The sequence below is a fragment of the Danio rerio genome, chromosome 22, assembly GCF_049306965.1.
Source record: "Danio rerio strain Tuebingen ecotype United States chromosome 22, GRCz12tu, whole genome shotgun sequence".
NCBI lineage: Eukaryota > Metazoa > Chordata > Actinopteri > Cypriniformes > Danionidae > Danio > Danio rerio.
In genome coordinates, this window is record NC_133197.1 from 8,784,721 (window position 1) to 8,801,705 (window position 16,985).

Below are 16,985 nucleotides of genomic sequence, written 5' to 3' on the forward strand. Positions count from 1 at the left end.
TCACTGCTGGAAGTACCATCACTGAAGAGCAAATACATCAATGCATATCTCCACTAGTCCCAAGTTCCAAACCAAGCAAACCAGTGGTGACAGTGTCAAGAAACAAACTTCACCAATTGACGAAAGTGAAGGAAAAAACCTTGAGAGAAACCAGGCTCAATTGGGCACGACTATTTCTCCTCTGGCCATACTTTTTGTGCAGAGCTGCATTCTAGGCGCTGGAGAACGCTAGATGTAATAAGATGTATAATAATAAAAATAGAGAATAAAGTAAATAATTAGCGTAGCTGTTCATAGTGTATTTTAACAAAAAATACAAAATGAAGTGCTATAAATGAAAATAGTAGTTATAGAAACAAACAATTACTATGAAAGTCAGTAGTTACCGGTTTCCAGCCCTTTTCAAATATCTTCTTTTGTGTTCAACAAAAGAAGGAATTTGTTTGCAACATGTGAAGGGTAAATAAAGATAACAAAATATCTATTACTGGGTATACTATCCCTTTGTGATATTTTATTTAGCAATCACCACATGCTGTAGAAGAATGAAACATGCTGTTTAAATCCTGAAATGATGACAGAACTCATCCGTCCGCTGCTCATCCGTTTGCACTGGCTGCTAGTTGCTGCTCGCATCAAATTCAAAGCTCTGATGTTTGCTTACAAAGCGATTTCTGGCTTTGCTCCTTCTTATCTGCTCCCACTTCTGCAGATTTATGTGCCCTCCAGAAACTTGCGTTCTGTGAATGAACGTCGCCTCGTAATTCCATCCCATAGAGGGAAGAAATCACTTTTCCGAACGAAAGAAAACTCAACTATTTAGTCTCCACTTTCCTTACTAATCTGCAATTCCCTCTCTGGCTCCAACACTAACTACTACTACAAAAAAAATAAAATAAAAATAAAAATAAATATTTACTAATGTTTTGCTTCTTACACTTTCTTTACCCAAAACTTGCCCATAGCACTTATTCATTGTTGCTCTTATAGTTGTGTAAATTGCTTCCTTTTCCTCATTTGTAAGTCGCTTTAGATAAAAGCATCTGCTAAATGTAAATGTAAATATCTATTATAGGGTGAACTATCCCTTTGTCACATATTATGTACAGTACATGCAATATTGCTCTAAAAAACATCTGTTGTGTTCAAAGATCTGATAAACATCTTTAAATGATTAGGCGATAGTCCAAATTTTCTGCTAATTTTTTTTTTTTAGAAAAATTAGTTTTATTTTAAATTGTATAGAAATCATTGTCTTTGAAATTAAAAAGACAGCTGACGTCAGTGATTCATTTTAATTATTTAGCCTGACCAAAAAGAAAGCAAGAAAAAAAGACAGTTTAAAAAAGGTTCTGATATCATTACAATCATGCTAATGAAATAACAATCAACAGCCACACCCATAAAAGCAGAGATGGCCAATCAGATCACAGATCTGTCAACTGAAAGGCTGCATGCAGAGAAAAATAAATAAAACAGAAATAATCAATAGGAAATGGGGAAAAGTATTTTTATTGCTAAATAAATTTTATTGTAAAGCATTTCAGTTTTTTTTATTGAACTTATATTTAATATTTTTCGTTACATCAAAAGTAAAGAGTGAAGCATAAAGATTACATTCACAGTTTACTGCGCCAATTTAATTTTTTACAGATGCAGTTGATTTCTGTTTTGAACAGTAGATTATATTTAAGAGGGAAAATGCATTGGTAAAATTCATCAGTCTCTAAAGCTGGTGCTAAATCTTTCTTCTTCTCGTCTGGTTTTGATGTCATAAACCAGAACAACAACCGCGGCCAAAGCAGCCACGCCCATCAGAACCGTAACAACCAATCGGATCACAGCTTCAGGCGAGTCAAAACAGAGGTTGCAGTCTGAAAAGAAAAATTACACTCAGTTCAATTCAATCATTCACAGTTCCCAACTTCAACTTAATTATTATATTGCACATATATTACACAAGCTATATTCGTTTTGATTCACTAGCCTATTGAATCATGAATTTTCAATTCAAGTTTATTTGTATTGTGCTTTTCAAAATAATTATTGTTTCAAAGCAGTTTTACAAAAAAGCACATTATTGCATTATAATGAAACTTAGACAAGATAAGGAGTTGTGTATAGGGTAGACAGATATAAACATTTAACATGCAGTTATATAGTCTATGTGATGTCTATGTGTACATGTTCAATGAAGTGTATTTGTGTATAAATAGGTGTTTATGTTGTCCAAGATCTTGGATGGTTGGTATAATCTTATCTTAAATTAATTTTCTTAAAGTATTTTAAAGTTTTCTTAATCCACACTGTGGTGGTAGTACATGTAGATTATTAAAATAGAGGTAAACCTTAAGTAGGCCTACTTTTAGTCTTTATCATTTTAAATCCATTTTTTTTAAGTTGACAGATGCATTTAATCAATCAATCAATCAATCAATCAATCAATCAATCAATCAATCAATCTACCTACCTACCTACCTACCTACCTATTTACTGAAGTATTACCATGATCGACAGTATGAGATACAATAATGGGCCTATGCATGTTACCTAATTGCTCCAGGAGATGGCGACAAGTGACTGATTATGCATCATCTCTGTCTCTATCTCCACTGACCTTAAAATCAGGAGGGGAAACAGCTGCGGATTCCTAGGCATGCTCACGTCAATATAAGTTTGGTGACACTTACTGTTAGGGAAGGTTTAGGGTTGGGGTAGGTGTAGATGTTAATAAAACGCAGATTAATGATTGATTTAAAAAATAAATCTCGTTAACATTTGGTTGAACTAAAGAAAGCATTTCTAGAAAATGAAGGCCATGTGCTCGTGTCTCCTGAGGCTAGTGTGGGTGTGTTTAAGGAAGGAATGTGAATAGTATTACCAACATCGCCATTTTACTCATTTTTGAAGCTATTTATCTTTATTTTTTGCATCATATTGGTCTTAGAGTCAGACTTGAGAGTTTTTCAGGAGTGCTAACTTGTAAGCTACCATAACTTCCTTTTTAATCAACATTGTTTCTACCTTACATGTATAATGGACTTTAACCTGGCAGATGAAGAAGAATGTACTCAAAAAGAGATTATCAATGGTTTTGTTACATGGACGGCCATTAGCCAAATTAATTTAGAATATTAAAGGGAATTTTTTAACAGCTGAAATGTTTTCTCACATTCAGACAGGCAGAGCTCATCTTTAGCTTTTAGCATTATATGAAACTCACACATACTAATTGCATGCAAGTCTATCTGTGTTTTCTTTACCAGAAGCACTTCATGACCTCATGCATATCTTATAGTTACAGTTGTTTCTGAGAGAAGTGTAAAGATATCATCAGCTCTTTCTCTCTGCTCATAGTGGACATCTAACCACAAGTCAAGCTTGCACTGTTAATAATGCTCTTGCAGGTCAACACATGAGCATGATCCAAAAAACTGTCAGACGTTATAACAGAAAGTAAGGCTAGCAAAGAGAGATAGAGCTAAATAACAGAGCTTTCTGGTTAACAACATTACTACCTCACTGTTCACTTAAATTATGTGTTAAATGTGTTAGATAAAACAAACAGAGATGCTTTATTAGTCAATCTTTTGTTATGCTGAGGGAGAGCTTTCAGATTTTTAAGATTTAAAGAATAGTTTTGAAAACTTCCAGATACAAAAATTGAAAACAGAAAAAGACAGAAAGATTGAAATATATATATATATATATATATATATATATATATATATATATATATATATATATATATATATATATATATATATATAAATCCAGCATTATTTCAGCCTTTTGACGTAGTTTCCACTAAAATATGCAAACACTGAAGGACATAAAGAAGTGTCTAGTTATTCTTTAAATGATGTTTTGTTTCTATCACAGCTTAAATTCAGCATTGCAACACTAGTATAAATTAAATTTTAAAATATTTGCACAACTTAAATGTATTAAATTGCTGCAGTTTTAGTGAGCAGAAGAGAATAAAAAAAAAACATTACAAATATTTGACTACCAGTAAAAAAAAAAAAAAAAAAAAAAAAAAAAAAATATATATATATATATATATATATATATATATATATATATATATATATATATATATATATATATATATGTATATGTATATGTATATGTCAGTCTTTAATAAATCAATAATATATCTGGAACGGTCTCTCAAATTCACCAGTTATACTCTTCTAACTTCTTGCGATTCTTGAAATGTGTAATATTGTCTGCTGCTGTAATAATATTAAGCAATAACCTGTTAGAACTCAAAATTGCTTAAAATAATTAACTGAACAGCATTAAAATTTTACTTAAAAAGAAACAAATTAAACTTTAAACATGTTCTGATATCATTATAATCATGCTACACTCTCAGAAATGGGTAACTTAAATGTGTATATTAGTACCTACAAATTTTAAGAGGAACACTTTTGTACTTTTTAGGTACTAATATGCACCTTTGAGGTATGAATATAGACCTTTTAGGTACAAATTTGTATCTTTTGAAAAAGGTACCACCCCAGTGACAGCTTGCGTACCTTTATTTCTGAGAGTGTACTCTGATCAATCAACAGCCACACCGATAAGAGCAGAGATGGCCAATCAGATCACAGATATAGAGGAATAAAGGGGGAAACTAGTAAACAGAAAATAGAAATAAAATCAGCCTGAGATATATTAAAAGTTTATGGTTTAATGTAATCTCAAAAATGTTTAAAATTTTAAATAACACATTAAAACAATGACTGGGGTTGGGTTGGTAACAAAGGTGTGGATCCAAATGCAGTTTATCAGGATTAGTCAGGCAGATAAGGTTAAAATCAGTCTGAGATTTAAAATGAGGTTTAAGTAATGTAATCTCAAATAAATTGAAATTTAATATAACATTTATTACAATAATAATAAATAATAAATAATAAAACGCAGTATTTTAATCTAATAAGAGGACCCGCTATCACACAGAATTGATTTCAGTCTACGCTTGTTACATATTGCTCCAGGAGATGGCGACATCACGACTGTTTTTGCTGTATCTCAGTTTCAGTTTCTTCCTCCACTGACGGTGAAGGGAGGCTAGAGCGGAAACAGCTGCGGATTCTTGGGCATGCGCACATCAATGTAGAGTAAGTTTGTGACGCTGCACAACAACAATTAACATTTATGTTACTGTAGGAGAGTTAGGGTTTGTCTAAATGTTAATAAAACAAAATCCAATTGGTTAATTAATAAATAAATCATGTTAACTTCTGGGTGAACAGAAGAAAACATTTCTAGAAAATAAACGACATTTGCTCATGTGTCTTCTGAGGGCATCGTGGGTGTATTTGAGGAAGTAATGTTAAAAAAGTTTTACCAACACTGCTATTCTGCACATTTTAGAAGCTATGTATCTTTATATTTGGCTTCATATTGGTCTTGGAGTCAGACTGAGTGTGTTTTGTCTTTGAGTGCTAACTTGCATTATACCAACTTGCTAACTTTCTTTTTAATCAACTATGTTTTATATTTTACGTAAAAGAGACTTTATAATCAGGCAGATGAAGAAGAATGAGATTAAAAAGAGATTGCTTATGGTGTTACCATTGAATGTAGGTGCATCCATTGTTTCGTATGTAGTCAAATAAAATTTAACTACATTTAAAAAATATAATTTTAAAGGAAAATTTAAACTGAAATGTTTTCTCACATTTAAGTATGCTGAACTATCGTCAGCATTTAAAACCCACACATTTAATTGCATGCAAGTCTATATGAGGAACTCACACTTTGAACTGCAAATCTGGCTGTTTATTTACCAGAAGCCCTTCATGGCCTCGCATGTGTACTAGTTATTTCTGAGAGAAGTGTGAAGATATAATCAGCTTTTTCTCTCTGCTCATAGGCCCGGTTTTTCAAAAGTAATCCACTAGGATCTTGGATGAGGGATTGGATTAAATCTTGAAAATGGGTTTTTCAAAAGAAAAAACGGATTACATAATCGGATTAGATCACGTAATCCAATCTTGGTTTTGATCTGGATCAAACCTTTAGTTTGGGTTTTTGTAGGGTCTGGATCACTTTGATCCAAAAAACCTGGATTAAACTGATGCCATCAGAAGGGTGGATTTAGCATGGATTTTATGCCTAAAATTTAATGAAAACTTAAAAATGTATTAAATAATACTATTTTTGGATTATGCAGTATCTTACGAGATATAATATTTATTCATAAGGTTTTAATTTTATTTGTTCATCCGTCAGGCTATAGTGATTATAGGCTTTAACAAATTCAGCCTTTCAGTATAGGCCTACAGCAAAGAAGGTTTGGCCTCATAAAATAATCCCCCAAACAGCTGTCAAAACTGACCAAAAACAATAAAAAAAATTTCTGTCACTAATTGATATATATATATATATATATATATATATATATATATATATATATATATATATATATATATATATATATATATATTTTTTTTTTTTTTTTTTTTTTTTATCACAATGGAAAATATTTTTCTTTTTAGTATATTTAATAGTGATGCATGCAATGATAACAGAATAACCAAAAATAAAAATGCAAAGAAAGGCAATGACTTTGGATTTCTCTTGCAACAATTGCAAAAAGAGAGTGAAAGGGCAGAAGCACAGCTTCATCTGGCAGAGGAACAACTGACTCTGACCAAACTGCAGCAAACCAAGGCCAGACTTCAGATCTGCCTCCTAAAGGCTACGCTCAGACAAGCTGGTCTCTCACATCAGATGAGGAAGTCTGAAATTATTGTGGAGTTTCTGACATTTCTGACAAGTCTTTTTCATTTACATCTAAATTTGAAACTTATTATAAATATCCTCAATGTACAGTGTTGTAGGTCTCAGATGAGCGGACTGCTGAAAGAGGATGGGGTGGGGTTTTTCTTGTTTTTCTTATTTATTATTATTATTATTATTATTATTATTTTGTTATTTATTACATTTTCTTAGTTTTCATTTAAAATAAAAATAAAGTTATATTGACCCCACACAGGCTAATATATTTGTTGCTCTTTACACAAGCCTGTTTATCTACATTGTGATTGAGCACTGGTAATCCAGATTTAGTGGTCCTGAAAAGTTCCTAACCGGATCAGATTGATCCAATCCGATGTTGCTTTGAAAAACTGGCTCAAAATTAAGCTGGATTACGTGATCACAGATCGCAAAAACAGGATTACTAAATCCGGATCAATTTGATAATTTAATAATGCTCCTGCAGGTCAAAACATGAGCAAGATCTAAAAACTGTTACTATTATTTTCAGATGTAGTAACAGAAAAAAAGGCCAGCAGAGAGAAAGATTGAGCTAAATTACAGACCTTACTACATTACACAACATTACTATCAACTCACAGTTAAAGTAATATCAAGCTCACATTCATGGGGCTTTGTTTTGACTGTCCATGCGCAATAAGGAAAGCACAGGGCGCAAACGCATTTAGGGTGTCAGAATCCATATGTGCTAATATGAGGACGGGAAAATCCTCTTTACGCGAAGGCGCATGGTCTAAAAACAGTGGTCACCAAATTTGCTCCTGGAGGGCTGGTGTCCTGCAGATTTTAGCTCCAACCCTAATCAAACACACCTGAACAAGCTAATCAAGCTCTTAGGTATACTTGAAACATCCAGGCAGGTGTGTTGAGGCATGATGGAGCTAAACCCTGCAGGGACACCGGCCCTCCAGGACCAGGATTGGTGACCCCTGGTCTAAAAAGGTTGAGTTTATTTTTTTAATGAGTTATAGGTGTGTTTTGAGAATAAACAAATCAGAGTCTCCCATTCCCTTTAACAGCCAGCTGCTTCACGTCATAAGAGCATTTGCTATTTAAATGACGTAAAAGTTCACTTTCGCTTTTGCTCTCGGGTGTATGATAGGGCCCATGCTGTTTATTGATGTATTACCTGTGGCAGTCTCAGCTGATGGAGGATTGGGATGAGAGGTGATGGTAGTAGATGAATAAGCTGGAAAAATGTCAGGTAAAACAAATGCAAGTAAGACAGATGCTTTAGTCATTCTGTTGTTATATGAAGGAAAGGTTAAAATATAGTTTTGGAAACTTAAAAAAAGAAAAAGAAAGACAGAAAGATAAAGAATATTTTAAAAAATGAAGTTGTGAATTTCAAAGTAAAGAGCCACTGAAATCCCTTGAAACATTTTTGTTTTCACTAAACAATTAAAACACTGTGGGACATCAAGTAGCGTCTTTCAGCTTTTTAAATAATGTCATTAGAATAGAATAAATAACATTTTAAAAAAATGTATTTATTTTGATTAAATAAATGCAATGTTAGTGATCAGAACATTATTAAAAAATTAACTATTATAAACTTTTGACTGCCAGAACTCATCTCCATAACATATATCAAGCATTAAGAAATCAATAAAAAATATTTGTAATGTTTTTTCCAATCAACCTCTTTTGATTTCTTAAATATAACTTATAATAATAAATCTAAATGTAATTAATATAAATGTTTTAAACCAGGGCTCCTACTATTTATTTCCATGTGTTATATGGCTAAACTACAAACATTTGTGTAGTTATGGCAAGCTTAAAATCGTTTTAGCAGGTCAAGATTAAGAGTATATATCACTTTTACAGCAGCAATCCATGTAAAATTCAGTTGTTAAATGAAGTAATGCCTGAAGAACAGTTAACTCCTGATACTTAAGAATCTGACAATTATTTTATTCTAATGATAACACTGTATCAACTTTTTAATTAAAAAGACAAAAATGGCCCATAAAAACATTTGAGCAGCATTTGGATACACTGGACAAACTATTAATACTACACTATTCTGGTTCACTCTTATTGGTCACTGGGGTGGTACATTTTTAAAAGGTAAATTTTTTGTGTACAGGTGAACATTAAAACCTTTAGGGTACACTTTTGCACCTTTTGATTCCCTTTTCCACTTGTTATGAATTCATATGATGTGGACTGAACTGTCTTTCTTTGTAATGATGTGGTGGGTTTTATGAAAGTGATGATACTTATGAATATTCAGAGGTCTGGAGAAATGACACTAATTCTTTACTCACCATAAACAGTAACACTGAACCTCCTTGTTAGCTGTTTATTATCAATGATGGTTGTAAATATATATACTCCAGAGTCTGTGGTTCTGGTGTTTGTGATGGTCAGAGATCCAGTCTGATGATCCAGCTTCAGTCTGTTTTGGAATTCTCCATCTTCATTATATGCGAGTTTGTCTTCAATCACTTTAGCAATCCAAGTTTTGTTGAAGCTCCACACAGACTCTTCATCTCTCTTTATTTGAAGATGAGTGTGTAGAGTGACAGAATTTCCCTCCTTTACTGACACTTCATCAACACCAAACACACCTGCAGAAACAAACACAAAACTTTAGCACATGGCTCGTCACTCACATTTGTTGTTGTGTCAGTTGCGTAATCTCAATGGAAAATATAAATAAATAATACATTTCTTTCTTGTAAAATGAATTTTCCTAAAAACGATTAGAGTTTATTAAAGCAATGTTTACTTGTACTTTACTAAAATTAAATGTTAAACGTGTTACTGATCCAAATTACAAAACTGGATTTGAGTATTTTGAGTAGATTTTAACTGATGTTTTAACAGATCAATTAGATACACGAAAAACAGAGTAAATAGTAACAGGACTAAAGCTATTCATCATGCTCCCAAACACACATTAGAATTCAAACTACATCTCAGTCATTTGACAACATATTCAATCTGAATATATATTTATAAATTCTACGTACCAATTAAATGGAGTAAAAATAAAATCAATGTGCAAATCATTTTCATCTGAGCAGCTCTTTAAATGGTTTTACATAGCATGAAATAAACGATGTCAGTGTAGCCTTAAACAATAACAGCTTTCTTAGAAACGCCTGTATATGAACTGTCTTTGGTTGACAGGAGGTGGAGAGTTGTGCTTAAAGGCATAGTGCACCCAAAAATTAAAATTTACTCACCATTTACTATCTATTTTTTTATGTTAACAGGAAATTAAACTCTTCACGCACAACAAACTTACATTATAAACAATAGTTTGGACATTCATTTTTTCCCACATTAAATTCCAAGCAAGGCAGACAAGTTTACATTTTATTCAAATAAAATAAAGATCCACTGCTCTTTAAAAGTTACTGTCATAAGGAAACGAGGCCTCTGATTCTAATGCAATAACTGGTTTATAATCAGCATGTTCTGTTCACTGCAGTTATGGGGCCCTGTTTAGGGGTCATCAACACTAAAACCCCTTCTTCATTTCCAAACCAAGAAGTTAAACTGAGTAGCCTGAAGAGCTGACTTGACGCAAATGTAAGCATAAAGTGTTTTTTCACTTCTCCTTTGTGCCTTTTATTTTTGGTCACCTCGCGTGCACCGGGTCTCAACTGACACAAACTGTTTTACGTTTGGTTATTTTTGTAGTATCTTCATTAAGGTGTTAGGTGGTCAGATTAAAATACATTTTTTGAAACTACACTCAAAAAAGCATTCATATACTTATACATACAGTTTAAGTCAAAATTATCTGCCCTCCTGTGAGTTTTTTTTTTTTTTTTTTTTTTTGTCTCTTTCAAATATTTCCCGAATTATGTTTAACAGAGCGAGGATTTTTTTCTCAGTATTTCCTATAATATTTTTCTTCTGGAGAAAGTCTTATTTGTTTTTTCCGGCTAGGATAAAGTCAGTTTATTAATAAAAAAAAATCATTTTAAGGTCAATATTATTTAACTATTACACAGATCATCATTGTACAAGGACTTTCCTAATTATCCCAACTCACCCAGTTAACATAAATAACCTAGTTAAGCCTTTAAATGTCACTTTAATCCGAGTGCTAGTATCTTTAATATATCTAGTAAAATAATCGGTACAGTCATCATGGCAAAGACAAAATAAATCAGTAATTAGAAATGAGTTATTAGACAAGGCAGGTTTGTTTATATAGCACATATTATACACAGTGGCAATTAAAAGTGGTTTACATAAACAGGTAAAAGACAAGTAAGGAAATAAAAACAAATAATCAATGTAATGTAATGTGTGTATTTATATAGCGCATTTGTCGTGTATGGCCATACACCCTAAGTGCTTCACAATCAAGTCAAGCTTATTCATTTTCTGCACTGTTAATACTCTGACAGGTGAAAACATGAGCAAGATCCAAAAAACAGTTTCTTCAGATGTAATAGCGGAGAGAAAGTAAGAACTGCACTGTAAAAAAAATGCAGATGTTCATATAACGTTACTGAATTTTTCACAGTAAATTACATTAGGATTACTTTACATGATTTAACTGTAAAAATTCACAGTAATGCGTTGTATTCAGAATTTTATTGTGAAGTTAATCAAATTAGCATGATAACAGCAAATTACTGTAAAAAGGGCTACATCTTTTGCATGTTAGTTATGGGAATTCAAACTCTTTTTCTTTCATTCATCATAGACATTATTACAAATGAACTTTTTTGCAAGTGTAAGCTGAGAAAATATGATATATATTTCCTTCTATGCTAATGAAGGACTACTGAGACATTCCAAGCATGGGATGGGTCCTCCTGGTGAGGCAGAGTTCCTCACAGCACCGATACACATCTCTGCCATTTGCTTAGAGTAACCATGTGCTCTTCACCATACACAATTCATCTGCTTGTGTTCTTCCTTCTGATATCTTTGTCATGTTTGGTGTCATTTGACAGTTTATGACTTCAGTGTTGTAGTGATGAAATCAACAGAGACATTGATTAATTGTATTTCAATCTACAATATATTTACTATTGTTGGGTCATGGCCTGAGGAGAGTATGTTAATGTTCTTCTCCCCCACTTCATCTCTTCAACTTTGTTCTCACGTTCAGCTGGTTTTGGGGGTTGGTTTTCACTCATGTTTGACAATGCTTTGCTCAGGGTATAATAGGGAAAGGTAACTGTTGATCTGGGAGAATGGCTTTTACTCTGCATCTCCCGCACACCAGTGCGTAGCCTCATATGCTAACAAAGGCAGTTTCACTATCTTTGTTGCTCAGCAGTGCATATGTTACAGCTAATTTCTTTATACAGTATCTTAGTTTGTTTCATTCTAATGTCTGTATATTTGATCATGTAACTTAATAAACAACTTTGCCTGCTTTAAGCTTTGAGATTCTTTCTCTTTATCAATGATGATAACAACTTTAATGGAGTCAGATTAATTACAATGGAGTCAGATAAATAATGGATTTAAACACGCCATCCTTCAACTGCTTCCTGTTTCCGATTATTGGTTCAGAATAGCAGCGTAAGCTTTAAGCCTTACACAAGTATTGGCACTTTCTTGATATTTTAAAAAAAGCTAAATTTTATTGCAGCCCCCCAAAAAATTTGGTTACATCTTCAAAAATAACTTGAAAGAAAACCATCCTGTGTTGAAATTACATAAATGTCATAGTAAATGTTCATTTTTGGGTGCACTGCACCTTTATATAAATGTGTAAGTTGAACATGAAAATATGAAATAATTTTTAATGAACATAACTTTGTGCTTAGCCAAAACATAATAAACTGGAACAAAAGTAATTGATTTATGAAACCAAACACTATTAAACACCTAAAATGATTTCAAAGTCAGAGTAAGTGTTAAAATGAATAGCTGAGAAAAGCCTGCTGTACAGTAAAATATAGTTAATTCTACAAAATAACACTGTGAAATCACAGTAATGGACATTACTATCTACTGTGAAGTTATACTATGTGGCTGTAATTTCATATTAATTTAACGTAACAAAATCACAAAAATTACTGTTTGTTGTGAATTTGCATACAGTATTTTACTGTGAAAGCAATGCAAATATTAACCAGTAATTTAAATTCAGTGTAAACAGGCCCTGGTTCACATCAGTACTATCAAAATCACTTAACTGATGTGTGCAGACAATATCAAACTCACAGTCGTGCTGTTTATCTGAATATATGAGTGTCATTACCTGTGGCACTTTCAGATGATGGAGGATTTTGACTAGTGATGGTGGATGGATGAGCTGAAAATGCCAGAAATATAGATAGAACAGAAATAAGATCCTATGTAATAACCTGTAGAGCACAGCGGCTCTCTAAAAACTGCTTAAAATAATTAATAATTTTTTTGGCTCCCACTGGATATTTTTATTCATATTTTATATATGGAAATCACTACAAATGTTTCTAATGCCAAGCTTTAAAACATGCAAGATTATGAAGAGTAAAGGAGCAATATAACACTGTAGTCTCTACTTACCATTAACAGTAAGATTGAATCTCCTGGTTGACTCCTCATTGTCAGTAGTGATTGTTAGTTCATAAACTCCTTCATCTGTTCTTCTGGTGTTGATGATGGTCAGAGATCCAGTCTGATTATCCAGCTTCAGTCTATCAGTGAATCTCTCATCCTTATATTGAGGACTGTCCAGGATTCCTCTCTTGATTCTAGCGATGCGGCTGCCTCCAAACCACCACTCTATACTGAAATATGACTGTAATTCATCATCAGTGTGTAGATTTACTGATTCTCCCATCTTCACTGAAACACTCTTCATTTCATTTATATCAACGCCAAAAACACCTGCTTAGCAAGAATAATAGCAGCTGTTTTAAATCTTTTAAACCATTTGAAGTGAACAAGAAGTGAGACATAACACCTTTAAAACTCACCAGGCTGCAGATAACACAAACACAGAGGGAGGAAAGAAATGTGCAACATCATCTTCAACAGCTGGAGATAAAATCAATAATCTTAAATTAATATGACGAAATAGTCTAAGGTTATTAAAGAAACTCTTCCGCATGTTGGAGGTGCTTGTGAGAGTGTGATTGTGTATGTGAACAGATATCACCCCCCACTTGTCATCATGTGACACAATCTATTACAGCGGTTTCCTGACTTTTAGACTCGCATATATCATAATCCTTGTGTGAGAGATGTGCAAAATGGAAGAGATCTTTTTGCATAAAGACTCAATTCTTATTTCACAAAGTTAATATTATAAATGGATATAAAAATATTGGTACACTTAATTTTAAGATACAATTCTCACTATTTACAAACCATTAATATGACTTTAACCTCAATAAATATCTAATTTGCTGTTGTTAAAAATTAGTAAAGTATTATTAAGGTAAGGTAAGTTATTGGTTATTAGGGGTGTAAAATATGATCATGCAGAATATGTATGAATAAACAGCCAATATATTAAAAATAGGCAGGTTATTAGCCACAAGTTAATAGTGAGAATACGTAAAAATAAAGTCATACCAAACTTGTTGTTCTATTTTTTTTACCATTATTTCATTTTCCAAGTTTTATTTAGATTTATTTATTTACACATCACTTTACTTGTTAGATTCATTCATCCATTTTCCTTCAGCTTAGTCCAAATTTATCAGGAGTCGCCACAGCGGAATGAGCCACCAACTATTCTAGCTAGGGCTGGGCTGATAAACAATATTATATCAAATCGTGATAAATATTACGTCAATTACAATGATAAGCTCTGGACTTTTTTACTCTATATTGATAACAGCCAACCACACAGCAGAAATGTGCAACAATGAGAATCTAAAAGTGTGTTAATATTAGAGATGAACCAAATTTTCAGCCACAGAAAATTTATCGGCCAAAACTATGTTATGCCATTTAATGGATCCTCTAATTTTTGTGGCTTCAGTCATTGTTGGGGTACTCTTTTAAATCTGGAAGCATTAACAACTTATATCGAAATATGTATCATTATCATTCAATATAATAAAATAATAAATCGAAATTGCACTTTTGTTATATCTACAGAGGTATAAAGGAAAAAGAAATAGTAAATAGAAATAAAATCAACCTGAGATAAATTAAAAGTTTTAAGGTTTAATGGAATCTCAAATGATTTGATTTTTTTTTAAATAACAATGAAACAATGACTGGGGTTGGCAACAAAGATGCAGATGCAAATGTTAAGTTTATTAAGAGTAAGGCAGATTTAGTCCAAGCAGGGACAATTGGGAGCATACAGATAATCCAACAGAGAAGTCGAAGTCACAGGCAAATGGTCAAGGCTGGCGGCAAAACAACACAAACAGTAATCAAACACAGGGTCAGGGCAAGACTAGGAAAACACTATGAAATGTACACTCTGGAAACAAGACACAGCAATGGATGTGTGTGTGATGTAAACCATCCAAGAAATAAGTCTTCAACAGCTTCAACTGTCAGTGCGTAATCAAGGGGTGACCTGGAAATGGTGTGTAATTGCAGTGCTTGATGGGATATGTAGTTCATGTGAATGACGGAGTGTTCTCCAGCAATCCATGAGGGCTACATCTCTGGTAATCATAATACATATATTACTATACCTAACTGGTGCTTAAAAATATTTGTACATTTTAACAAAATTACATTGTTTACAATATGTGATTCATCAGTCTCTAAAGCTGGTGGTGATGATTCTTTCTTCTTGTCTGGTTTTGATGTCATAAACCAGAACAACAACAGCAGCCAAAGCAGCCACGCCCATCAGAGCTGTGACGACCAATCGGATCACAGCTTCAGGCGAGTCAAAACAGAGGTTGCAGTCTGACTCTGGGAAGAAAAAATTACGCTCAGTTCAATTCAATCATTCACAGATCTCAACTTTAAATGAATTATTATATTACTCATATGCTATATTTGTTGCGAATTACTAGCCTACTGAATCATACATTTTCAAGTTTATTTTGTAGCCTATAGCGCTTATATATAAACATGGTTAACCTGTAGTTATATAGTATAGTGTCTTTCCAAAACAGTGATGTCTGTGTACATGTTCAATGAAGTGTATTAAGAAGTGTATGTGTTGTTAAAGATCTTCAATGGTTGCCATAATCTCATCATAAATTTTCTTAAAGTATTTTAAAGTTTTCTTAATCCACAATGAGGGGGTAGTACATGTAAATGTGTGTGTATATATATATATATATATATATATATATATATATATATATATATATATATATATATATATATATATATATATATATATATATACACATACACACACACACACACACACACACACACACATTTACATTAAGAAAACTTTAAAATACTTTAAGAAAATTTAGGATGAGATTAGGATGAGGATGAGAAATTTAGGATACATATATATATATAATTTAGGATACATATATATATATAGGATATATAAATTTAGGATACATATATATATATATACATACATACATATATATATATATAAATAAAATTTAAATACTTGTAAATCTTATGTAGGCCTGCTATCGTTTTAAAACCACAATGAGAAATTTACAAAAGCTGACAGAGGCATTTTCTCGAATGGCTTCTAAAATAGTTTATTTATTTATTTATTTATTTATTTATTTATTTATTTATTTATTTATTTATTTATTTATTTATTAACAAATAACAATTACACAGGATTGATTTTAGCCTGTGCATGTTACATAATTGCTCCAGGAGATGGCGACAAGTGACTGTTGTTGCTGTATCAGTCTCTTCCTCCACTGACGGTAAACTTTTTTATTTTTTATTGAGTGCTTGAAAAACAATAACAACAAATGTCATGAATCAAACAGCAACAATCCAGGGGTTTTTAGTCATTTAGTCCAAGATAAGTGCCAAGTCCTTAATCAAAGTCCTCGTTCGTATTGCTTTTAAGTTGGTTGATCCTTCAATACACTCAAAATACATTTTCATTTCAATTTTAAATTTAGGGAAAAAAGGTTTACACTTGCAAAACTTGCTCTTGTGAATATGAAATTTGGCCAACAAGAAAACAAGGTTCATGAAATAGGTATTATTTTCCTTTTCACAATCATGGAAACCAAAGATAACATTATTATATGTAAATTCAAAATCTGCCTTCACATAAACTTTTATAAAATCAAGAACATCACACCAAAATGACATTGAAAGAGGGCAAGTCCAAAATAAATGAACAGATGTCT

General features: G+C 32.4%; 1 protein-coding gene and 1 long non-coding RNA gene across 10 annotated transcripts in view; one reads left to right on the forward strand and one right to left on the reverse strand.

Moving 5' to 3' along the window:
• Positions 1–1,495: 1,495 nt before the first annotated feature.
• Positions 1,496–14,964, reverse strand: LOC103909545 (uncharacterized). Of its 9 annotated transcripts, none has more exons than XM_073937337.1 (6): positions 13,692–14,964; positions 13,279–13,502; positions 12,989–13,042; positions 9,069–9,371; positions 7,925–7,984; positions 1,496–1,874 (listed from the first exon to the last, which is right to left on the reverse strand). In XM_073937337.1, exons 1-6 carry the CDS (start codon positions 13,823–13,825, stop codon positions 1,720–1,722), a joined length of 930 nt encoding a protein of 309 aa, XP_073793438.1. In that variant the 5' UTR covers positions 13,826–14,964; the 3' UTR covers positions 1,496–1,719. The 9 variants fall into 9 exon arrangements, with proteins under 9 accessions (XP_073793438.1, XP_017208767.2, XP_073793437.1 ...); XM_017353278.4 differs by having other exon boundaries at positions 13,279–13,602; XM_073937336.1 differs by having other exon boundaries at positions 13,279–13,605.
• LOC141380175 (uncharacterized) overlaps positions 5,045–16,985 on the forward strand; it is a 50,550-nt gene continuing 38,609 nt past the window's right edge. Inside the window, exon 1 of the long non-coding RNA XR_012397766.1 lies at positions 5,045–5,129. This is a non-coding gene — a long non-coding RNA (uncharacterized lncRNA). The remainder of the gene's footprint in view (positions 5,130–16,985) is intronic.